Raw genomic sequence first — 23,915 nt, 5'->3', positions numbered from 1 at the left:
TTTGCACCTGCTCCTGAAAATAAAGTAAAAAATAAGTCATCATGAACCATTAAAAAAAATCAAATTCATGCATTTTATATTACATAACATATGGGGCATCTGCGTGTTTATGATATCACAAATTCCAAACTTAAAATTCTAATGACTGTCTTGATTTTAATGGATTTTCCTTAAACCTGCACCAATATTTTTTTAATTATTTTTTGCTATTTTTGCAACAAAGTTTTTGTCAGGGGGAACTTCCCCTTTAACCTAACCCAATGGGTGATTTTGAGTAAAGGTGTTTGGTGTTTAGGATTGGTGTTTAGGATGGTGGTATTGTCTTTAGTTCTGAGATTGTGCCATCTGTCAAACCTACATGTATAGATCAAACACAGGATTTGTTTTGTCGAAGTGTTGTGGATGAGTGGATAAGTCTCCAGACTATGAACCTGAAGATCTAGGGTTCAAGTCCCACCACATTTGAGGAAAAACTCAGGTTTGGAGATCAAAGAATGCAATTTTTCATTTCCAGAGGGAGTTGTTGTATGGCCACCTTTGGGAAATGTGACATAGGTATTACTGTTAGAAAACAGAAATTTGCACTAAGTTTATAATTGAAGTTGCCCTGCAAAAATGGATTATTCTGAAGTAGGTGTATATGTTTGTTCAGTGATTTGATACATGGATCCATTTCACAAAAGTTTCATGCATTTATTCAGGGAATGTCCATTGTTTTGTCTACACCACTTTAGAACAAGTGATGCAGATCAGATTTATTGTTCCCCCATCTCAAAGTTCGTCAAAAACTAATCCCTTCCAGACATTGTCAAGGTCTTGAAAACCCATTCCCCCAAGCCCAACACATCTATCCAGAAAATTCGATGCGGTCCCATGTATTGAAATCTGTGTTATGTTATCACAGAATGTGAGAGGGACCCTTGGTAAACCCATCACCCAGGCTGTGCGTGCCTGTATGTTCCCCAGCAGGTAATTCTTGATACTGTGATGATGGATGAAGGATTATCCTGAGATGCCTTCTGGATGGTGAAGGGCTTGAAGATAGACCTTGGCCTTGTCTTCTATGTTCTAGAAGGCGTATTCAGACCAAATTGATCACCAAAGTCCTTGTTTTAGTTACGAGAACTTGTTTATACCTCAAAATACCTGATAACTATTCTACACATTCACACCGACCTGAAGCATATCCTTTCAGGGTAAGTTCTCAAAGTTACAATGTAGAGGTGTTGTGGCTCAGTGGATAAGTCTTCGGACTTTGAAGCACAAGGTCCGGGGTTCAAATCCCACTGTAGCACTAACGTCCTTTGGCAAGGCGTTCATCTACATTTGCCACTCTCAACCCAGGTGTAGTTAATGGGTACCTGGTAGGAAGGAATTCCTTGAATGCTTGTTGCGCCCGATCAGGGTAGCCGTGCTAAAGCCGGGGTAATAGTATGCAGCGCTTAGAAACATTTGTATTAAGCGCTATATAAATGTTGTATATTATTATTTTTATTACAAACAAGGCCAGTATGGTCTGATTGGCACCCAAGGTGCTAGCAGTCTATAATGCCTGCACCTAACTACTTGCTGGATTGAAAAACTTCTCACTATAATAGCTTTCACACTGTGAGAATACCTGCGACACTGGAAAATCCCTGCAGATTTTTATTATTTGGTGAAGTACCTTCTATTCAGCAGGTATTTTCTTTCAGGGATATTTCAGGTATTTTACTTTCACATGATTGGCAAAAAATACCTGGTATTTTTCTGATAGGGGTAGATCAGCAAATTTCACAATCAGAGAATAGCTTGTATTTTTTAAACTTTGAGTCAGTGTGAAAACATCTAGTCTTTGTGGATGGCGGTGGGGAGGGGGAGGGGTGGTGGTGTCTGGTAAACGGACCCCATGAGGTCATGATCCATGACTGGTGGAACCTACTCTTGATCCTCTTAAACCACATCTCTGACAGTTTAATGTTTCTAGAATGTGTTCACATGAGACAGGGTTCAACTGCTTTTTTGTTGGGTTTTTTTGTGTGTTTTTCGATCACAGAAATTAAGAATGACAGAATTCTGGGATTCTTCAAATTTACCATCTTTTAAGAAAAAATCCAGTCCACTCCGATCAAGGGATATGTAGAGTACCAATAATGAGTTTCCTCATCAAGGATTCTCGACCGAAAACCCACCAATCTTGAATGGTGGCTCAGTGGTAGAGCGTCCTCCTCATGAACGGGAGGTCATGGGTTCGATCCTTGGCCGAGTCATACCAAAGACTTATAAAAATGGGACCTTCTGCCTTCTAGCTAGGTGCTCAGCATTTAGATTGGAGAAGGATAATAATAACATGTTATGTTATGCAGGGCCCGCTGGTAGAGCAGTTTCCTAACTGAAGTGGCTACCATGGGTAAATAAAACATTATTACTATGTGTTCATGATTCTGATATTCAAAGAAAGATGGAAAATAATTTAGTGTTTATAAATAGACAATGTGCAAAAATATTTGTCTTCATTGGAGTTCTGAAGGTTGGTAGCTGGCTGGTCACAAGAACATAAGACTTATGGAAAGATTCCTCCACAACCCAGCATTGGATGGTCAATGTACAGTAAAAAGATCTTTATGTAGCTTTGTCCTGTGTTAAGAGAAAGTCTTGTAGAGTTTTATTCATTATACCCAACTGTATGTTCATGTACATGTAATAATAATAATTATACTTGCTTATAGTAGCGCTTAATACTTTGTCAGAAGTCTCTAATACCCTTTTTAGACAGGCTAAAATTTCCTTAACCCCGTACTATTGGTGGGGCTAAATGGCAATTTAGCCCCACCTATAGTACGGGGTTAAGCTTAGCCCACTTTCGTTTTACACAGCGTTTTTGCAAAGTGGGCTAACCCCACCTATAGTACGGGATTATTTGGCCCTGCAAAAAAGCAGGGTTATCCCACCAATTGCGGTGCTAAGAGCAATAGTACGGGGTTAAGATCGCATGTGTAAAACGAAAGTGGGCTAAGCGCTCCCTTTCATGCCCCGCAACAGAGCCGGCCCTGTTGTCCAATCAGAGGTAAGTATATAATGAATATTCATGAACAGCGATCACGGCGATGAAAAAAAAGCGCGCGCCAGAAGTCAGCGAGTTGGAATTCGTGTTTTGATTCTTTCCTCGACATCCATCGTGTTATTAAACTAGTCTATTTTGAGGATACATGTATTTAGTTTTCAAGATAACATTTACGGTTTAATACAATTGAAATTAAAACTGTTATTATAAATTCTAGCAAGGGTAGATATAGAACTCTTTTTATTCCAATTGATATATGAAGGTGATTTTACGATTAAATATGAATGCACTTTCGTTTTAAATATTTTGGGAGACTTGATCCTGATCACTCCAACACATGTGTCTATCTTGATAACAAGCGCTATAGTACATCGCACATGTTGGACTTTGAGATACCGAACCTCGCGTCTATTTATCTTTTCAATTTCACTGGATCGATTTCTTGACTTGTTTTTTTCGGGAGAAGTATGGCTGCAAATTATAGGAGAATGAAGAATTGGGAGGATGCTGAGGTAAGATGCTTCCTCAATTTCTGGGCCGATCAGGAGGTCCAAAAACAACTGGACGGTACGGTTCGGAACAAGAAGGTCTTTCGAGACATCAGCGAGAGAATGAACGAGGCAGGATTCAGCCGGACACCCGAGCAGTTGCGTGATAAATTGAAAAAGCTGAAAAAAGATTACAAGGACGCCAAAGCAAATAACAACACTAGTGGGGCTGCTAGGGTACAGTGCCCCTTCTACGATGAAATCCATGCCGTGCTTGGGAATCGGCCCAGCATCGAGCCTCAGGTAGGCCTGGAATGTGCATTATTTTTTTAATGATAAATTTAACGTCAGAATGTAGGCCTGGCAGAATCTAAGATTTTTTTTTTTACTTTACTAACTCCATACTTATAAAATAAATTGGATTAAAGGATGAGGCCTAACATGTCATCAAGGCCCTGGGAATGATTTCTAGATATGGGGTGCTGTGGGGTTGTAAACAAAAAAAATTCAAGCAAAAAAAAATTCTTCGAGATGATCGATTGTCCTAAATCATCCTCATTTTGGAGCACAATAACCCTTTCTTTTTTGCTTGTCAACCTGATTTCCACAGGGGTCGGGTGCTGCTTATGCCTGGAAAATAACACGCAGCACGCTTCAGCACCCCCGCTTCCCAAATAAGTTATTAATGGACTTCTCTTTGAAGATTTATCTACTAGTATCTTTAAATGAAAAGACTAACATCAAACATAATTAGAAGCATAGAGTTTTCCATGTCCCCCCCCCTCCCCCCAAAAAAAAGACACAGGTGGTGTTCATTTTCATTAAAAAAAATGTGGAACAAAAAGCCAAATCAAATTTACCACAGCATTTGATTTTGAGCCTGTAATCCTGGGACTTAGGTGCCAAAATTATTTGCACACTCATGCATGATATTAAATGGCCGCTAACTTCACCAAAAAAAATTCAAGTAGATGTCATATTGTGTGGGTGGAGGGGGGGGGGTGCAACATCAGCTGAAATATTTTGATGGGGGTGGTATTTAAAATATTTAATAGTGTGGTATGCTGGGATGAGGTAGGTGAACTTGAAGTTACCAACAACTTTTTGTATGCAAATATGTCCCCCAAATCCAGAATTACTATATTTTGAAGCTAAAGTGTGACTTATTCCACCTTTTCAAAATTGATGTTTTGGGTGGATATGTCCACAAAATTATGAAGTAGACTTGTGATGCTTGAGCAAGGGTTATCCTATCCCCTTCAAAAAGGGGACAAAAAAATGAAGGAAATTGCTTACCTTTTTGCTTATTTTTCTGTACGCTGTATCCTCACTCTATTCAAACCAGTTAAAATAACATTAATTCCCCATGCAATATCTTCCTTTCATGAATTGTAGGTGCTTATTGATACTGCACAGGAGTCGGACATGGAGGAGCCAGAGGAACTGGAGCCAGATTCAAATACTGTAGGTCAAGATGCCAGTGACAACAGTGGCAAGACTGAGGAGCTTGGATTGGATGAGGATGAGGCCAAAGCTATTGAGGTCCCTCCTGATGCTGGGCCTTCAACTTCAACCCCTAAGACGAATGTACCAGTAAGTTACATTCCATATAATATTTTTAATTGAAACACCCTCTTCTTTGGGTAAGCTTCAATAATGTTCGTATTTTTGTGCAAAGAATTCATCTTTTTCCTATGTCAAGTAATCACCCAGTCTACCACATACCCAGCAACAGGTCAAACGAGGGGATCTGAGTACATGAAAAATTACCATGCACAATTTAATAGATTGTGTGCTTTTTTTACTGGATAATAGTTGCTGGCAAGTCTTTTCTTTTTGTGTCAGGGAGTTAAAATGTTTGTGGATTTATTTTAGGTGTACAAAATGAAGATCTGTGCAGCAACTCAATTCTTTGATCATGCCCCAATCAAAATGATAAAAGTGAAATTACTTTATTCTCAGGGCTACTTTGCCCAGCTTAACTCTAGCACTGTATATTGATATTTTTAAATTATCAACCAATCAAACTTGAAGTATCAAGCTAAAATATAAGAGAAAATAAGATAAACCAATGTGAATGATGATGCAGTAATGAGAGTAAAAAATAAACAAGTCAGGTTGGGAATTGAATTTAGTGAAGAATTTGCGATGCAAATGATAGTCAAAGAAAAGGTATTTTGTGTCGAAATGGAATAGCAACGGAATGGTTAAATGACATTTGCTGTGGCTAAATGACATTTGCTGCGGCTAAAAAAGCTCTGCTATATAAATTTCACACACAAATTTTTAACTTCAACCCTGGGGTCAACATCATACCCTTCCTGAAACATAACCATAAACCTAACATAAAATCCTATTTCAACCCTAGTCCTAGATATTACATGAAATAAAACATGGAGCAACTGTTGCAGGAAAAAACGGTCCACTGACTGGAACTTCAGAGGCAATGAATAAAATAAATGCTAATGGATTGAAGTCTGGAGAGAAGAAAACAATAATGAATTGAATTGTAAACTCACAAAATAATCATCCGACATTTGGATGTTTGCTTTCTTTTTTGTTTCATAGGTTAAACCAAAGAAGAGGAAGCAAGCATCGAGCAACAATGAGGAAGGTATGGAGATGTTGGTGAAGAGAATGATGGACGATAGGGCAGCAGCAGCGAGAGAGCAGAGAGAATGGGAGGAGGAGCGCGAGGAAGCTCATGAGAGGAGAGAGGACAGGAGAAGACGAGAGGAAAGGGAACATGAAATTCGACTTTTTCAGATGCTAGGCGCAATGTTTCAGCATTCGAACCAGCAGCAAAACCAACAAGGAAATGCCGTCATGTTTACTCCAGATGGCAGGTCGTTCATGGACATGTAGCTTTATGCCATAACTTTCAGCTCAGTTTGTGGATCATTTTTTTAAAACATATTTTATACCTTGTATCTCTAGCAGCTCTCATTGGTGCCATTATAGTAGGCTTGTGTTCATATTTATTCATGTCATGGTTTGTTGTTTTTATTTTATAAAGTAGTAGCCATAGTTAGGTAGTTTTATAACTGCTAAAGACTGCCTTGATTATATTTTGTTTATGTTTACTGCCAAGAAGATTCACTGTCTTTCATATACCTGTTTTTAGCCCATCTGGCCCGAAGGGCAAGATGAGCTTTTGCCGTAGCGTGGCGTCCGTCGTCTGTCCACAATTTCAAAATGCTACTACTTCGGCATTTCAAGTCCGATTTCAATTCTGTTTGCTTTATATGATAGCACTAGGTGGGGCATTCAGAACTTCTACACAGAATTTTGACATTCATTAAATATGCTAATTTATGCACATTTTTTCAAAATTAACAAAAAATGCTATTTCTTTATTTGTTGACCGATTTTGATTTTTTTGCTCAACTGGTAGAGCTTTATGAGGTTCACCAATCTTCTACACAGAATTTTGAAATTTTGACTAGAACAATTTTTATGCTAATTTATTCAGAAATCACAGAAAATGCCTCTTCTTTATTTATTGACAGATTTTGATATTTTTCTTCCATCCAGTAGACTTCATGAGGCCCACCAAACTTGTACACAAAATTTTGAAATTTTGTCTGGAAAATTATTTATTCTAATTCATGAAAAATTTATTCATAAATCACAAAAAATGTTTTTTCTTCATTTGTTGATCAATTTCAGTTTTGTTTGCTTTATATGATAGCTCGAGGTGGTGATACAAAATTTAAGCATAGAATTTTGAAACTCGTTGAATCTGCTATTTATTCATATTTTCAAAACTCACAAAAATTGCTTACTTATTTGTTGATTGATTTTGGTTATTTTTGTTCCATCTGAGAGCTACATTAGGTTCACCAAGGTTCTACACAGAGTTAAGAAACTTTGACTAGATAATAGTTAATACTTAATTCATATGAAATTTATTCATAGATCACAAAAAATGCTTCTATGTCATTTCTTCATCAATTGCAATTCTATATCCTCAATTCATGTCACCAATATAATTCACTAGTGTCAACTGGGTTGAAATTAAAATTGTGTTGCGAGATGTCGGATGAGCTCCACATCATTGGTGTGCTAGTTATTATTTATAAGCTGAAAAGTTGGTGTTTATTCCTTTTTGGGGGGTTCTCAAATTCACAACAGAATGTTGAAACATTCCCATTAAAAGAAAACAAATCTGAAAGTCAGGGTGTGTTACATTCAGTTCTTTTGAGGTAAGTTTGAAGGTAGAGTTCACTCCAGTTGAAACAGGAAAGTATTCAAGAGTTTAATTGTTTATATGTGCCTCAGTACTTTACAATTGCTTGATTTCCAAGCACATCATTACATTAGAAATAGACTGGATTAGTATTATGATTAACAGTAACCATTTTCAATTTAAGATGGCAGGTCTTTCACGGACAGGTACTGGGAAGCTGTGCAGTATTGGTTTAGGAAAGTGCTATATTTTTCAGCTCAGTGTGTGGATATTTTTGTTTTGTTTCATATGTTATGTATTTTACCTCCAGCAGCTCCCATTTATGACAAATGTTAGGTACATGAATTGTGGGTGACACAACATTTGCTCCTGAGACAATGTAGGGTTAGTGTAATAGGGTTTTATGTTAGATTTAGGGTTAGGTTTATGATAGGGTATAGTGTTAAATGTAGGGTTCAAATCAGTTATTTGATTAGTGTGTGGAATTTATAGCGGAGCAATTGTTGCTGGAGCAAATGTCATGGAATCGTATTGTGGATATTTTATTCATTGTGTTATGGCTTGCCATTTTTCTCTCACCTGCACACAGTTCGACAAAAACCTACATGTAGTAATCACTTTTCTTATGAGTCTGTTAAAAAATGATGGTATTTGTGTAAATTAGTCTCATTTCTTTATTTCTTCATAAATAGGGTTCATTCATGGTACATATGAGTCTAGAGTAGTACTAAATTTTTTGCGAAGATGGTAAGGTCAAAGGTCATATATACATGTACTTGCACCTAGTCTGTCTCCTAAGTGTTCATGGTTTTCTGAGGAAGCCTGTATACATGCCTTCCCCTTTTCATTTTCAGGTAGCAACAGGAAAAGTACATTGCCTTCATAATAATATTCTTCACTAATATTTTGTTTCTTTTTTTCATGGTGTGTACCTGCAGTTAATTTCTATGCTTAATGAATGGTTACAAATTCATAGAAATGCAGGTATATTTCAGAGTTTACCACTTCCAGAATGTGTATTTCTGTTCTTCCTGTTTATACCAAAATTGAAAGTTTTATGTATTCTCGCTCAATCCTGGACATTAACTTGCCTGTAACTGAATGTTGAACTTGCCTTGAATTGAATGTTGAACTTGCCTGAAACTTGTACTTAAAGAATGTTCAAGATGGTAAAAGTGTTCAAATATGTATTATATGATAAAAACAAAAATAAAAGTTCTTTCACAAATACAGATACTGCAAATTCATAATTTGAATGGTTTCCTGAAGAAGAGAAGCATGGTAATGATTGGTAATTAAAAATTAATTATAATCAATGGAGTTGAAATGAGAGGATGACAGTTACTCTAGGCTGAAAATGACTTTAAGTTAAAGGGCAAGAAACACCGAGAATAAGTTTGCTTGTTTGAAAAGAGAAAAATCAGTGAGAGTTTGAGATGGAAAAAAGGAACAAATATTGAGAAAGTTAAAGGGGAAGTTCACCCTGACAAAAAGATTATTGTAAAAATAGCAGAAAAAATAATTAAAAATATTGAGGAAGGGTTCAGAAAAATTAATCAAATAATCAAAAAGTTATTAGAATTTCAATTATTTGATTTGTGACGTCATATGCGAGCAGCATTCCTACATAGCGAATGGTAAAAAATCAATGAAATGTCATTTTCTCAGAAAATTGAAAATGGTTTTTACTGTACCTTTTGTATATCAATAGACAAATCATTTCACACCCGATCATGAATAGAAAACAAAATTAAGTCATCAGCAACCATATAAAATTTGAAATTCATGCATTTTATATTACATAACACATGGGGCAGCTGCTCGTTTATGACGTCACAAATCCAAAACTTTGAACTCTAATAACTTTCTTATTCTTTAATGGATTTTCCTCAAACCTTCACCAATATTTTTTACTATTTTTTCTGCTATTTTTACAACAAAGTTTTCTTCAGGGTGAACTTCCCCTTTAAGCGCAGCTGAATATTGAGATTACTAATGGTGTACATGTAACATTCTCCATTGGCAATGTGAACAAAATGTGGTGTCAGACTTGTACAGCTCCCTAGTTATTTTTTAAAAACTTGTCCCTCAAGTGAGTTTATCCATAGATTGGTTCTGGGTTTTTTTCTCATGGAAGAGCTTTTAATAGCGGTTTCATGAAATATATCATGGACAAAGGCTTTGTACCATCATTAAAACGAGGGAAAAATGATTGGGGTATAATTTCAGTGTACAAGGGTATAATTTCAGTGTACAAGGGCAAAAGTTGTACTTCTGTGGCACAATCTTGGTCAAATTGACCAAGGATTTCCATATCATATGTGATTTCAAAATTCAAATGCTAAACTTTGATCTTGTTTTGGGGTTTTGTTTCCATTGAAACTTACCCCTTCCTAATGTTTCATTTTTCTAAGCAAAACTTAGTAAAGAAACTGCTGGATATTTTAAGATCTGATAAAGTAATAAACTGAATAGTTATGGAATTATTGAAATGTGGGCATGGATATGCATATTGCCATCAATATGCAGTTGACTGATGTTATTCCCCTTCTTTTTAAAAAATATATTTTATTCCATGAAAATAATTATGTTGCAGTAAAATTTTGTTACAGATATTTTCAGTTTTCTTGGAGAGAAGAAATCAAAATATAATCTGATAAATATAAGAAGTACAAACAGGGGTATTACATCAGTGTATTCACTGCATATTCATGAAAACATGTATACAGCTGTTTCACTGAAATTAAGCTCTTTTTAAGGTCAAAATTTTGTTCCTTGTTTTTAAATGAAATTCTAAGTCTGGAGTATAAGATAATTTCCAATACAGAGGGAAATAACAAAGATAAGATATGAGAGGCATAGAGTGAAGTGTAGTTTTCTCAAAAGGAGAGGCATGTTGAAACATTTTCTTGATGTATGAGGATATAAGAGACAATGTGAAGTGAAAGGGAGAAGAGTGAGAAGAGTAAAAATATAAACACACAGGAGGCAGAAATTATTTTCATTCTTTCAATTTTGAACTCTCAAAATGTGAAACTTTCTATCTACTGACATATTTTCAGAGGCTAAAATAGACGTAGGCATGTCTGAAAATGTGTTAGTAAAAAAAAGCTCCTGATATGTTGTATCCATCATTTACAAAGGTGCAGCCAAACCTTGTCTAAGTCAACCTCCTAAAACTGACCACTTACAAATCCAAAACCATTTTAAGGAAATTTCTTTTGATATCTCATTTTGAACTTTTCTATTTCTTTGATCTCAAGAACTTTGACTTTGGCAAATCTGACTGTATCATCCATCCAATCTCTCGCTCACATAGCAAAATTTACAAATTAAAACGAACAATTCAATCCACGCCCGTTGAAGCACTTGGGACCAAGCCCATTATATTAATTGAATGAAATTTATAATGAACATTGACAATGAGTAGACATGAAAATTTAGCTTTCGATTTTCCTTCTAATTGGAACTTGTATCCAAGCTCACTAAAACGGACGTAGACTGCAGATCGGTTCATGGCTGTATACAGCGGGGTTGGGGCAGTTACATGTACGTCCCAGTAATAAAAAAGAAATTTACATTTTTTTCCCCGAAAATTTTCACAAAATTCACCAGAGTACAAGAAATCCTTAAATTTCATTTTTAACATGCAAAAGATCCCCCCTTTCAAGTTTCTTTGAAAGACATTCTGCATACGGCCTTGGATCTGTCTATAATTTGAAAATTGCTGTTGCATACACAAAATAATTTTTCAAAAGCATGTAGACTCTATTCCTTTTTCTTTCTTTTTAATAAACATATTTACACAAATATGAAGAAAGTTGTTAACATTTTAAGAACATACAAGCATGATAGACACAAAAAGAAATATTTAAAAAAAATATAAAGAGTTAATTTCCATTACTAGAAAACCCCTTTAATATCCAAATAAATGTTCATATTAAGGACCAAGTCAACTACTTACACTGGATCTCAATATTGTAGTATAGAAACAAAACTTCATCCTGCACTGGTATGCAGTGTTAGCCGGAGTGTTAGCGGTGCTACAGATGTGTAACACCTCTAACATGATGTAATGTCTGCAATGTTTTACTTTCAATTAATAAACAAAAATGTCAAGATATTAAGTTGATATGTTGTGTGATATTTCATTTAAATTTGCGTTTGAATTTGCAACTAAAATGGACCAAGACATGGTGTACTATAAAAACTAATGTACCTAAAACATTACAGACATCACACTTAAAGCGAAATGGAAATCAAAAAGTTTGAAATGGCCATTTTTTCAGATAATTACTTCTTTCAAAAATCCTGTTGGATAATGTAAATAAAGGGGGGAATCTGAAAATATTTGTTTAAAACAAATGGAGAGTTATCCACAGATATCAACCATTTTGAAGCATGTTTGCCAATTTGAGGATCCCATTGAAAGTGATGCAAAACTTTTACAACATCTATAACTCTAATTTTACAACCTAACTTGATGAACTTGTTTTAAATTGCTCCTTTCATTTTACTCTTTGTAATATGATTGATTCATTCCTTGGATTTTGGTTTCCTTTAGAAGTCTGCGAAATATTGGAGAAGTGCATCCCTGATCATAGCTGCATCGCCATTGACTTGCTCATCATTGCCATCAAGGGCATTTTGAGCAGGTTCAACACCGATGAGGAGTTCTTCATTGAAGTTTTCCCCTGCAGATTCGCACAAATTGTGCAAAATGCAACACGCTACTACAATGTCTCCTAGAAACTTCACATGTGTATCCTGTCGTTTTAGAAGAATGCGCCATCGTCCTTTAAGGCGACCAAAAGCATTCTCCACCACCATTCTGGCTCGACTCAGACGGTAGTTGAAGAGCCTCTTCTGTCTGGTTAGTTGGCCGTTGTCATTGAAAGGCTTTTGAAGCCAAGGCAGCAAGGGGTAGGCACTGTCACCAAGAATGACGACTGGGACCTGTGTTCCATTTATTTCGCGTTGAATGGGTGGGCACAGAGCACCATTATTACCAAGTCGATATAAACTTGAGTTTGAAAATACTCGAGCATCGTGAACACTCCCTGGGTATCCAAAGTTCACATTCATGAATCTGTAGCGATGATCGACCAGTCCCTGCAGCACCATGGAGTGAAATCCCTTTCTGTTATAGTAGTCTGCTCTATATTCCTTTGGTGAGAGTATCGGGATGTGGCTTCCATCGACAGCTCCAAAGCATTGAGGGAACCCCCACTTTACCTCAAACTCCCGGACGACTTCGATGGCAGCATCACCTCTGGGTATACGCACCATGGTGTCTTGGAGAGCTTCCCTAATGGCCTTGCATACCTAATGTCAGATTATAAAAAGAATGGAAGAACGATTGGAAAATGTAAGAATTCATTTCTGAGCATGAAAGTCCACCATTATGCTCTGCACCATGTAGACCTTGCTGACAGTCGTTGATTAAAGGTATTCAACCAAAAATTGAGGGGGACCATCTGAATTTTTGGCGGAAGCAGTGGAAAAAAATTGACCAAAAAAAAGGTTATCAACAAAAAATGTCTTTACTTTTGTCACCATAAAAATTTTCTAGGGGGGATACAAAACAAATTTAACAAAATATAGGGGGGGGACCACCTCGATTTAGGGGGGATGCAGGAAAAAAAATTGACAAGCAAGCTAAAAAATAAATAAAAAAAAAGGTTATCAACAAAAAAATGTCTGTTCTTCAGTCACAAAAAATACATGTAAGGGGGCGGGGGATAATCAAAATTTAGGGGGTATATTCCACCCCCCCCCCCCACCTTCTGCTGCCTATCAAAGAGAACAATCACATAGCGCTCATCCAAGTTTTCGAAGAAATCAGGAGAAAAATCTATCATTCTGATTCCTAAATCAGTGAATACTGTAATCACAAAATTTCAAACATTCAGTCATTTATAATTTACACCAAAGATGTGACGTTAGATCTAGGCCTAGCTGTTCAAGACTTCTTTTGCAAAACTAAAGAAAAAAATAGGTTCTGCCTTCTACATCTAGGCCTAATTAAAAAAAAGTTATCAAATTTCAAGGGTCAAATTAATTCGAATCTAGGCCTTGATCTATAATTTATGAAGTTTTTCACTATTTTCATTCATTCCCAACGTACATGTAATAACCGAAATTATCTACCTCGTGAACAATTACGCAGACAGTCGCTATCCCAACACCAAAGAGTTGTGCGATTGTTCTGTAGTCCACGTTTGTCGCAAGACGCCAGAGTGCAATTCCAACTCGTTGGTCCACTCCAATGGCCATCCTCATATGAGTATCAGTCTTGCGAATGAAAGGACGCAACTGTGTTGATAGAAATTCAAAAGTGGTTCTCGACATTCTAAAGTGACTCAACCAGTCTTCTTCCTTGAAAGTTTCCATAACTATCACTCGCCACCAGAAATCACTTTTGGGCAAACTCCAAATCCTAGTATTCAAAACTGGGTTGGCCAAATAGGTTGACAACAACATCGCCATCCACAGGTCTAGATCTATATCCATTCTCTCGCCGTCTGCAATGTTGGATCTCCTCCTCCGACGAAATAGCTTCTTTCTTGTTATACATTTTGTTCTCCGTTTCTCCCTATTTTTCTTCATTAAGAAATAGACTTTCCAAATTATCAAAATGGCACTCATTTCGTAGCATTCAAATCCACAATACAGTACGACAATTCCGAGTGAAGTACCGGTACTCGTACTACGAATATGCACGATCGACAAATGTATTTAAAGCGCGCGCGATTTTGGATATGACCCGAATGACCCCTCAGTGCGCTCGTGAATATTCATGAGCTACCAATAGTCCGGGGTTAGCGAGTTTCGTGTGTAAAAAGCAAGCATTCCTTATCCGGGGTTAGCAAAAACAATTTGGCATGTGTGAAACGGAAAATAAATAGTACGGGGTTAAGGATAGTACGGGGTTAGCGATAGTCCGGGGTTAAGAAAATCCTGTGTAAAAAGCATATAAGCGCTCTACAGTATATGCAGCATAATTACCCTGGCTTTAGCAGTGAAGCTGCGTTACAAGGAATAAATTCCTGCCAGGTACCCATTTACCTCACCTGGGTTCAGTGCAGCACATTGTGGATCAATTTCTTGCTGAAGGAAATTACGCCATGGTTGGGATTTGAACCCACGACCCTCTGTTTCAAAGTCCGGAGACTAATCCACTGGGCCACAACGCTCCATGTAGTTCCATCATGCATTTCAATTGAAGATTAAATCAAAATGTCCTCGAGAAAACCTCCAAGTGAAATACGCTTCTACATATTCAGAAGAATAATTGAATTCATAGTCTGAGAAATGATATATCTCAAAGATTCTGAAGCCATAGGCATAGTCCTATAGACGATTGAATCACAGTCATAAGGATGATTTGACAACAGTCCTACAGAACATGTATTGCAGTCTAATACTGGTGAGTGAACCCATCTAAGAGAAAATGAACTGAAGTCATATATGGGAGATTTAGCCACAGTCTCACAGAAGATACAACTGCTGTACAACTTCTTTAAGAATAAAACACAGTCCTAATGATGATTCAAGCATAGTCCCACTGAAGTTTCAACCGGTGTCCTACTTCTCTAACCAAAAATCATACAGAAGATCTAAACACAGTCCTCCTAACGATCCATACACAGCATCACAAAAGTTTTGGCCACTTCTTCTGAAGATTGAACCACAGTCTTGCAGAAGCTTACATCACAGTCATACAAGAGAATGGACCATAGTCCTACTGAAATTTGTACTAAAGTCTTCCGGAAGATTTAACCATAGTCTTTCATAAGTATGAACCACAGTCTTATGTAAAATTGGACTACAGTCTTGCAGAAGACTCAATCACTGTCCTACTTGTCCAACCACAGTAATACCGGTGATTGAGACACAGTTTTACAGAAAGTTTAACCATACTCCTGCAGAATATTCAACCAAAAGAAAGTTAAACCATACTCCTGCAGAATATTCAACCAAAATCTTGCAGAAGATTCAACCACAGTCCTATTGAGAATTTAGCCTCAGTGATGCAGAATTTGAATGATGTCCTCAAAATCTGGAGCCACAGTCATTCAGAAGGTGGGCCACATTCTGGAAGCATATTCCTAATTCTGACTCATACAATGAATATTCAACCATGGTCCTACTGTAAATTCAACCACAGTCATATGGAAATTGATCTACTGAAGATTGTAACGTAGTCCTGAAGAAGATTTGAGCACAGTCTTACAGTGTATGTAATATTTAACCACAGTCCTACTGAAATTTTACCATGGTACTGCATAACGTTGAATGACAGGCCTCAAAATATTGAACCACAGTTTATATTCAGAAGATGGGATCACAATCCTGTAGCAGTTTGACCCAAAATCACTCTGAAGATTCAGCCACAGTCCTTCAGAAGATTGGAACACAGTCTTCCTAGTGTTTGAAATACAGTCTTACAGTAGTGTATTCCTAATTCTGACCCATACAATGAATATTCAACCATGGTTCTACTTAGCTTACTATCCAACCACAGTCCCATCAAGTTTCAACCACAGTCATATGGAGATTGATCTGCTGAAGATTGTAACATGGTCCTGAAGAAGATTTGAGCACAGTCTTACAGTAATATTTAACCAGTCCTACTGAAATTTTACCATGGTGCTGCATAACGTTGAATGACAGGCCTCATAATATTGAACCACAGTTGTTCAGAAGATGGGATCGCAATCCTGTAGTAGATTGACCCAAAATCACTCTGAATGTATTCTAACAATGTCCTTTAGAAGATCGAAACACAGTCTTGCAGAAGATTAAACCAAAGTTTTGCAGAAGATTCAACCAAAGTTTTGCAGAAGATTCAACCACAGTCTTTCAGAATATTTGGCGAGTCTTTCTGAAAGTTTAATCACAGTCAGGCTGTAGATTCAACGAGGGTCTTATAACAAATTGAACCACACTTGTAATATAAATGCAAGATTTACTAACAAGGTCTACAGTAAATTGAATTGCAGTCCTGTAAAAAAAGTTAACCTTATTGAGCAATCAAGGACAAAAATCATAATGGAGTGTTTCAGAGATACCCCCTCCAAATGCTATCTATCTGCAATCCCACACCATGGTCAACCAAAGTATACTACAGAAAAAATTAGAAAAATCCACAAATTATTCATATTGGAAAATACAAGTGTTCTGTATGCATTCATATTTCTGAAGATCTGTCCATCCTAACAGAATTCAACATCAATATGGCACTAGCACATCTGATATGAGTTTGAACAGATTTCTGCTCTATTTCTGGCATTACTTCCATTAGTCAGTCTGCTGTGCATCGAGCTTGGATCTAATAGGTCCATGACTCAAGTAAAGGGTCTGAATTGCAGCCCACTCATGCCTTGAGTACTGAAGGCCCTCTCGCTCACAGTAAGTTTCTTATGTGCTACTAGTCTTTGCGTGGAGACACACTTGTTGATCAAAGTTTCAATCAGGGTCTGTGCCTGTAGACTAACTTCCTCGGCTTCCTGTTTATTACTGAAAGTTTAGAAAAATATGATTTTTAAACTCAATATATAGGAACAATTATGATCCAAGGTCACTGTGTATGCTGCCTTTCAATGAACTTAGATTAGACATCAACAAGCTTTTTCCCTGATAGACAAGAAATGTTACCCTTCATATCTTCAAAGTTGTTCACATGTTTTTGAGCACTCCTGCGGCTAGTACAGGTAAATGCATGTACAATACCCTTGATGTGCTCAATAAACTAGTACATAGATACTGAAAATGAAACAAGTTTAGAATGAAATAACAAAATACATGTAAGGTTAAAGATAAATTCCAGTTTTGGTAACGATCTCAAAATGACTTTTTACAGAATCTAATATAATTACCACCCAAGTGTCTGTTTGTATGAATAAAAAATATGTGCCAAAGGATTCTGGAAGAAATTGTGTAATTGCTGAGAAATAAGCAAAATAAGCACGGATTCGGTCACTTCCGTCGGGTCTTTATTCTAGCAATAATTATACACTGTCCCACGTGTGCCTATCTGTGTTGGTGATCTTCAGTGTGAACGTTTTTCAGCGTAGATTTCAAGATTTTACAAAGTTCAGTTTATGTAACTGTACCAGATCTAGATCCTCGATGATATAGTGACAATTAAGCCTGGTTTTACAGACTTTCTCATGAAATCAGTGTTTACTGCAACTACTGGTATTTCTCTTTAACACGAGACCACATGTAGATTTCGCACATCAGGAATGATGTAATAATTTCAGTATATTGCCATGATTAACTATTAAGAATGTCAACATACAGGTTGTAAATGTATCTGTTATTTTTCTCTGGCCTGACAGAAACTTGTGTGTTTTATTAGAGATTACTATTAAAGTTTTAGCTGCTGGCCGATAAGGTAATTTTTATCCTCTCAACATGGCGTTTACATGATTCTGGAAGAATCGGATTGCTCTGCGAAGAAAAGCGGATTACCTTCCGTCGCTAATGGTGGGATGGCGAGTATCGTCATTAATGCCATGAATAAGATGCGTAAAACCTTTCAATACTCTAAAATGATTTACTGAGTATAGAAGACTTTTATTTTGCAGGCTGATATATTTACTTTCTTTCTTTGTCATTATTTTAAAACCAATTACAAGAATACATTATAGTATTTTTTCTATTGTTATATTATTAGGTATACAAAATATTTTGTATTGAGTTGTTGATCTTGTTAAAAATGTGAAATGTTGATATGAATAAACCTTGAACCTTAATATGTGTTCATGTATACATGGATGTCTGCTATATAAATTGATTACCAAGAATAAAATGTTTTACAATTCAGTGAAAAATTTTAATTGTGAAGTAATATGTCAAGTTAGGTTGGCATATCTCCACTTTCCCTCTTCTTATTTTTCATGTGAAATTACAGTATGGTCTATGTTTACTGTATTTGTTGCTATTATAATCAATATCTGATCATATTTACCATGGGCCATATGGATTCGTAAACTTGGTTTTTTGCAAGTCCATTATTATGAATTGTATTGTTTCCCATTAAATTTTGATTAATTATTTATTCATATACATGTATATTTTTGTGTGTGTGCTTTTTCTAGATGTTTTTCTTTGTTGCTATGCAGAATGGCAGATAATTATATTTTTTGTTTTGTGAAGTATGATAATAATGATAATATATCGGGATGCATATTATACTTTTAGGCGCAGTGGTGTTGTTAATCCTACTGAAATTTGAACGGTCTGAAACATAATAAAATTAGGTTTAACAGCACCATAGATATGAGATCTCATAAAAAGATTTCAAAAATGTATTATCTTAATCTAATGAAACTTCATCCACCCACATAACATTCTCCTCATAAATTAAGAATATCTTTAAGTATAAGTAAATAAAGTATATATGTTTAGCAACATCTGTCTGAGGATATGCTCTGATAGATCTGATATTTCATTATAATAAGCTCTGGACAAAGACGTAGGACGTCAAAAATTTAAGATGGGTTAATGATTTGTATATACCTGCATATATTTCAAAGAATTTTAAGAAGATATCCTTCATTGATTCCACATAGGCCCACTCTACTATCCCTTATTCTGGTATCTAGCTTTTTTTTCAGTCTTTCCCTTTCCTCAATTGGATTGGTGAGGTGTATCCCATTACGCTAATTCAAATCTTGTTCCCGTTTCCGACATCATACCCAACGCCAGCAAATGGAGTGACAAATACGATTTGTCCGCTTCAGACCTGAAGCACATCAATCAAAACGGATTCGGCGGGGAAAGCGCTCCATTCGGAGTTCATCTCCAGCAATCCCGTTGCCAACTTACTAATCCTGTTGTCGTAGGGATTTTGTTGGTACACATGTTAACGAAGGCTTACCGGCCCTGAACTAAATAATGCAATCCAAATATTTGTGTCTGATGCTGGAAGCAGTATTTTTTTTATTTTGCATGCATTAAGCTTTCATTACATTATTTTTCCGAGTATCCGGAAGGAAACTGAAACATATACTTCCAAGTATACACTGCATTTTATCAGCTAATTGCAAGAAGGTAATATCTGCCTTAAGTAAAAATTCAACAAGGTACACTTTAGACACCGTTCTCATTATGTTTTCTAAAACTAGTTTACTGGAAACGGATTCAGGAAACCAGTTTGGAAGATCGCTTTGCTAGCGTTCCTATTTGATCACATGAAAGTGGTTTTCAAAATCACTTCATGTAAAGCGATCTTGTTGCTATGGAAGCGCTCTCAGTGGGGATGACACGTTTATCACGCGAAATTTGAAACCGAAGCGTAGGCATTCTACACACACAATGTGCGAAGATCATTTCCGAAGAACAGTTGTGTCCTCACGATAAAACCAGTTTAAACGAGGCAAAGCGATCTTGAAAACTACATGTACATCGCGAGGTTGTTTTATGAACTGGTTCGGAAGATCGCTTCGACCGTTCTCATTACACATTAAACTAGTTTCCACCAAACTAGTGTCCAGTAAACTAGTTTTAGGAAGGTAGTGAGAACGGTGTCCATGACTACCCCTTTAAAGGTCAAGTCCACCCCAGGAAAATGCTGATTTGAATAAATAGAGAAAAATCAGACGAGCATAATGCTGGAAATTTTATCAAAATTGGATGTAATATAAGAAAGTGATGACATTTTACATTTTCGCTTATTTTTCACAAAACAGTGATATGCACAACTAGGTGAGTCAGTCGATGATGTCCATCACTCACTATTCCTTTTGTTTTTTTTATTGTTTGAATTATACAATATTTCATTTTTCATAGATTTGACATTAAGGACCAACTTGACTGAACCATGTAGTATTAAACAATGCTAATTCCACATGTTCAGGGAGGAATTTATTGTTGTATCACTTGACAATGAGGAGAAAATTAGAATAATTCATATTTCATATAAAAAAACACAAAAGAAATAGTGAGTGGATGACATCATAGTCTCCCCATTTGCATACCAGCCAGGATGTGCATATAACTGTTGAGTGAAGTTAAGCAAAGTTTTAAAATGTCATAACTTTCTTATTTTACATCCGATTTTGATGAAATTTTCAGTGTTATGCACGTTGGATTTTTCTCTTTTTGTCTCGCCCACCAGAGGTGAAGGCGAGACTTAGGGATCCAAATGTCGTCCGTCCGTCCGTCACAAATCTAATGACACATAACTCCACAACCGTAAGTCGCTTTTCAACCAAACTTGGATGGTAGATGGACTTGGGGGACCTGCATGTTATGCTGCAGTTGAAGGTCACATGGTAAGGTCAAAGGTCATTTTCAGGTCAACGATAAAGTTTACATGCAAGACTCTCTTATGACACCTAACTCCGCAACCGTAGGTCGCTTTTCAACCAAACTTGGATTGTAGATGGACTTTGGGGACCTGCATGATATGCTGCAGTCGGAGGTCACATCGTAAGGTCAAAGGTCATTTTCAGGTCAACGTTAAAGTTTACATGCAAGACTCTCTTATGACACCTAACTCCGCAACCGTAAGTCGCTTTTCAACCAAACTTGGATGGTAGATGGACTTGGGGGACCTGCATGTTATGCTGCAGTCGGAGGTCACACAATAAGGTCAAAGGTCATTTTCAGGTCAACCTTACCTAACTCCGCAACCGTAAGGTGCTTTTCAACCAAACTTGGATGGTAGATGGACTTGGGGGACCTGCATGTTATGCTGTAGTCGGAGGTCACATGATAAGGTCAAAGGTCATTTTCAGGTCAACCTTACCTAACTCCGCAACCGTAAGGTGCTTTTCAACCAAACTTGGATGGTAGATTCACTTGGGGGACCTGCATGTTATGCTGCAGTCGGAGGTCACATGATAAGGTCAAAGGTCATTTTCAGGTCAACATTAAAATTTACGTGCAAGGCTCTTAAGGCAAGTGTTATTCCATCCCAGTCATATTACAATGAAGTTTCGATACAATTCTGTTGCATGCCCTCGCGAATCACGATATTTCTGGTTATTTTCATACGTGGGCGAGACACAAAATCGCTTTTGCCTTGTTATTCAAATCAAGTTTTTTTGGGGTGGACTTGTCCTTTAAATAGGTTATTGAACATGAAAGAAAACAGACAGGATGTTGAAGAGGAAATGAAGCTCATCTTTGTGTTTCCATTTTGTCCTAGATTGAGGACTCAAGTTGGGGCACATTTGCACAAGTGGATTTTTGTATGTAACAAAATACTCTTTGGACACATCAGGGAACATTGTGGGCACATATGATTGAGATCCACCCTCAAAAGTCAAGATGTTTTTTGTCAAGTAAAGGGGGAGTGGGGGGGGGGGTAGTCTGCTGGGCAAACCCTTCACTCGAAAAAGGGTCTGAATGTGCAGCCTACTCATGCCTTGTGTACTGAAGGCTCTATTGGAACAGCAAGTTTTGTATGTGCTAGTCTTTGCGTGGAGGCACACTTGTTGATCAAAGTTCCAATGAGGGTCTGTGCCTGCAGACTAGTGGGGGGGGGGGGGGCTATGAGATGCCCTTTTTCCATAGGCTGATGTAATGCATAAAATTTAAGGGGGATACATGTATGCCCCCGCCCCCACTCTGTTTCCCTCAGGATTAGCTGCTCATGCTGATGGTGAAAAATTGCTTACACTTCGTAAGTCCGAAGGTTCGTAATTCCGAAACACGTAAATTGTCTATATCTCGATGTTCGTTAATCCGGAAACGTAAAAGGGTTTGTTAATCCAAACATTTGTGGCGTTATTCCGAAGGTTCGTTAATCCGAAAACGAAATAAGGTTCATTGTTCCGAAGGTTCGTTAGTCTGAAAACAAAATAAGGTTCGTTGTTACGAAGGTTCGTTAATCCGAAAACGAAATAAGGTTCATTGTTCTGAAGGTTCGTTAGTCCGAAAATGAAATCGGGTTCGTTAATCATTACGTTTTCGGACTAACGAACCTTCGGAATTACGAACCTCATTTCGTTTTCGGACTTACGAACCTTCTGAATTATGAACCTTCGGAAATATGAACCTTCGGAATATCCAAACCTTCGGAATAACAAAGCTTCGGAATTACGAATGTATGCAGAAAAATCAAGTATAATGTGACAGATAGGATTAGGCCTACGACCTGACTGGGCTTTGAAAGCAGAATTATGGGGTATTGATATTTCATATTTTTGTCCATGATCATACAATTCAGGTGTCGTGGAATGGGGGGGGGGCTTCAGCTACCCACTTTTTTCCAAAACCAAGTGCAAAAATGTTGAAATGACCATCTGTTTGTGATTTTTAAAAGATGATCAACCCCCTAACTTTCAAAACTGTTCCACAGCCTTTTTTTTGTTTTTAATTTTTTAGTACCTTTTCTAACATAATTGTTGATGAAGTTACATGTCTAATTTAACACAGAAAAAGAGCTCGGCATCTAGTCTTAACTCAAGACCTGTTTTGGTTCAAGTGTCAAATATGAGTCTGTGCTTGTAGTCTGTGTTCATACCGAGATGTCGCTTGTATGTTTTCTCTTTTCTCCATCTCATCTCAGTCGCCCCCGGCAACGTACCCAACAACACGAATGGCTGGTCAATTAGTTCGTGCCCTGGCTGCCCTTCGGCCAGGTTCTCACGTCTGTTCTAATTGAACTGTGATTTCCTCTAAAAAAAAAAAAAACCCAACTAATTGCAATTTTGAGAAACGTGATTGAATAATTTCGAGGGGTGATGGGACTCGTGCTGATTGAACGAGATGTTTGAATGTTCATTTATGTGATGTATTTTTCCAAGGAAGAGATGGCAAACTTAGGATGAACCTTGTACATTGAAGAAGTAGGCTCCCAAAAAGCTATCCTGAATAAAAAAAAGATTATTAATTAGTAAAATGAGATTGATTGAACATTGAGGGGAATAATCAATGTAGCACATGATATTAAATTACCGGCCCTCATTGTCAAATCTGTAAACCTTGACATGTTTATAATCAAACAATGAAAAACAAAAGATATGGTGAATAACATCATTGACACTCTAATTTGCATATATCACCGAGTTGTGCATATATAACTGTTTTGTGAAAAATAAGCCAAAATGGAAAATGTCAGAAATTTATTATTGTACATCCCATTTTGAATTTTTTTTCCAGCAATATGCTTGTTTGCTCTTTCTCTTTTTTATTTAATTCATTTTTTTTTTGGGGGGGGCTTGTCTTTAAGGAG

General features: G+C 37.0%; 2 protein-coding genes across 2 annotated transcripts; one reads left to right on the top strand and one right to left on the bottom strand.

Annotated features, from left to right (window-relative positions):
* Positions 1–3,415: 3,415 nt before the first annotated feature.
* Positions 3,416–6,636, top strand: LOC121427178. The gene is made up of 3 exons (XM_041623442.1): positions 3,416–3,834; positions 4,927–5,124; positions 6,100–6,636. Exons 1-3 carry the CDS (start codon positions 3,511–3,513, stop codon positions 6,394–6,396), a joined length of 819 nt encoding a protein of 272 aa, XP_041479376.1. The 5' UTR covers positions 3,416–3,510; the 3' UTR covers positions 6,397–6,636.
* A 5,644-nt stretch (positions 6,637–12,280) lies between these two features.
* LOC121427277 (protein ANTAGONIST OF LIKE HETEROCHROMATIN PROTEIN 1-like) lies at positions 12,281–14,363 on the bottom strand. The gene is made up of 2 exons (XM_041623615.1): positions 13,871–14,363; positions 12,281–13,045 (listed from the first exon to the last, which is right to left on the bottom strand). Exons 1-2 carry the CDS (start codon positions 14,327–14,329, stop codon positions 12,281–12,283), a joined length of 1,224 nt encoding a protein of 407 aa, XP_041479549.1. The 5' UTR covers positions 14,330–14,363.
* Between the last annotated feature and the right edge of the window lie 9,552 nt (positions 14,364–23,915).

The sequence above is a fragment of the Lytechinus variegatus genome, chromosome 14, assembly GCF_018143015.1.
Source record: "Lytechinus variegatus isolate NC3 chromosome 14, Lvar_3.0, whole genome shotgun sequence".
NCBI lineage: Eukaryota > Metazoa > Echinodermata > Echinoidea > Temnopleuroida > Toxopneustidae > Lytechinus > Lytechinus variegatus.
The sequence above is the reverse complement of the archived record's forward strand: the minus strand, read 5'-3'. Positions and strand labels throughout refer to the sequence as shown.

Coding starts and splice junctions, on each gene's coding strand:
- LOC121427178 (XM_041623442.1), top strand. CDS start 3,511: ATGGCTGCAAATTATAGGAGAATGAAGAATTGGGAGGATGCTGAGGTA. Junction 3,835..4,926: donor GGCCCAGCATCGAGCCTCAG/GTAGGCCTGGAA, acceptor CATGAATTGTAG/GTGCTTATTGATACTGCACA. Junction 5,125..6,099: donor CCCCTAAGACGAATGTACCA/GTAAGTTACATT, acceptor TTTGTTTCATAG/GTTAAACCAAAGAAGAGGAA.
- LOC121427277 (XM_041623615.1), bottom strand. CDS start 14,329: ATGAAGAAAAATAGGGAGAAACGGAGAACAAAATGTATAACAAGAAAG. Junction 13,046..13,870: donor TCTGCGTAATTGTTCACGAG/GTAGATAATTTC, acceptor ATCTGACATTAG/GTATGCAAGGCCATTAGGGA.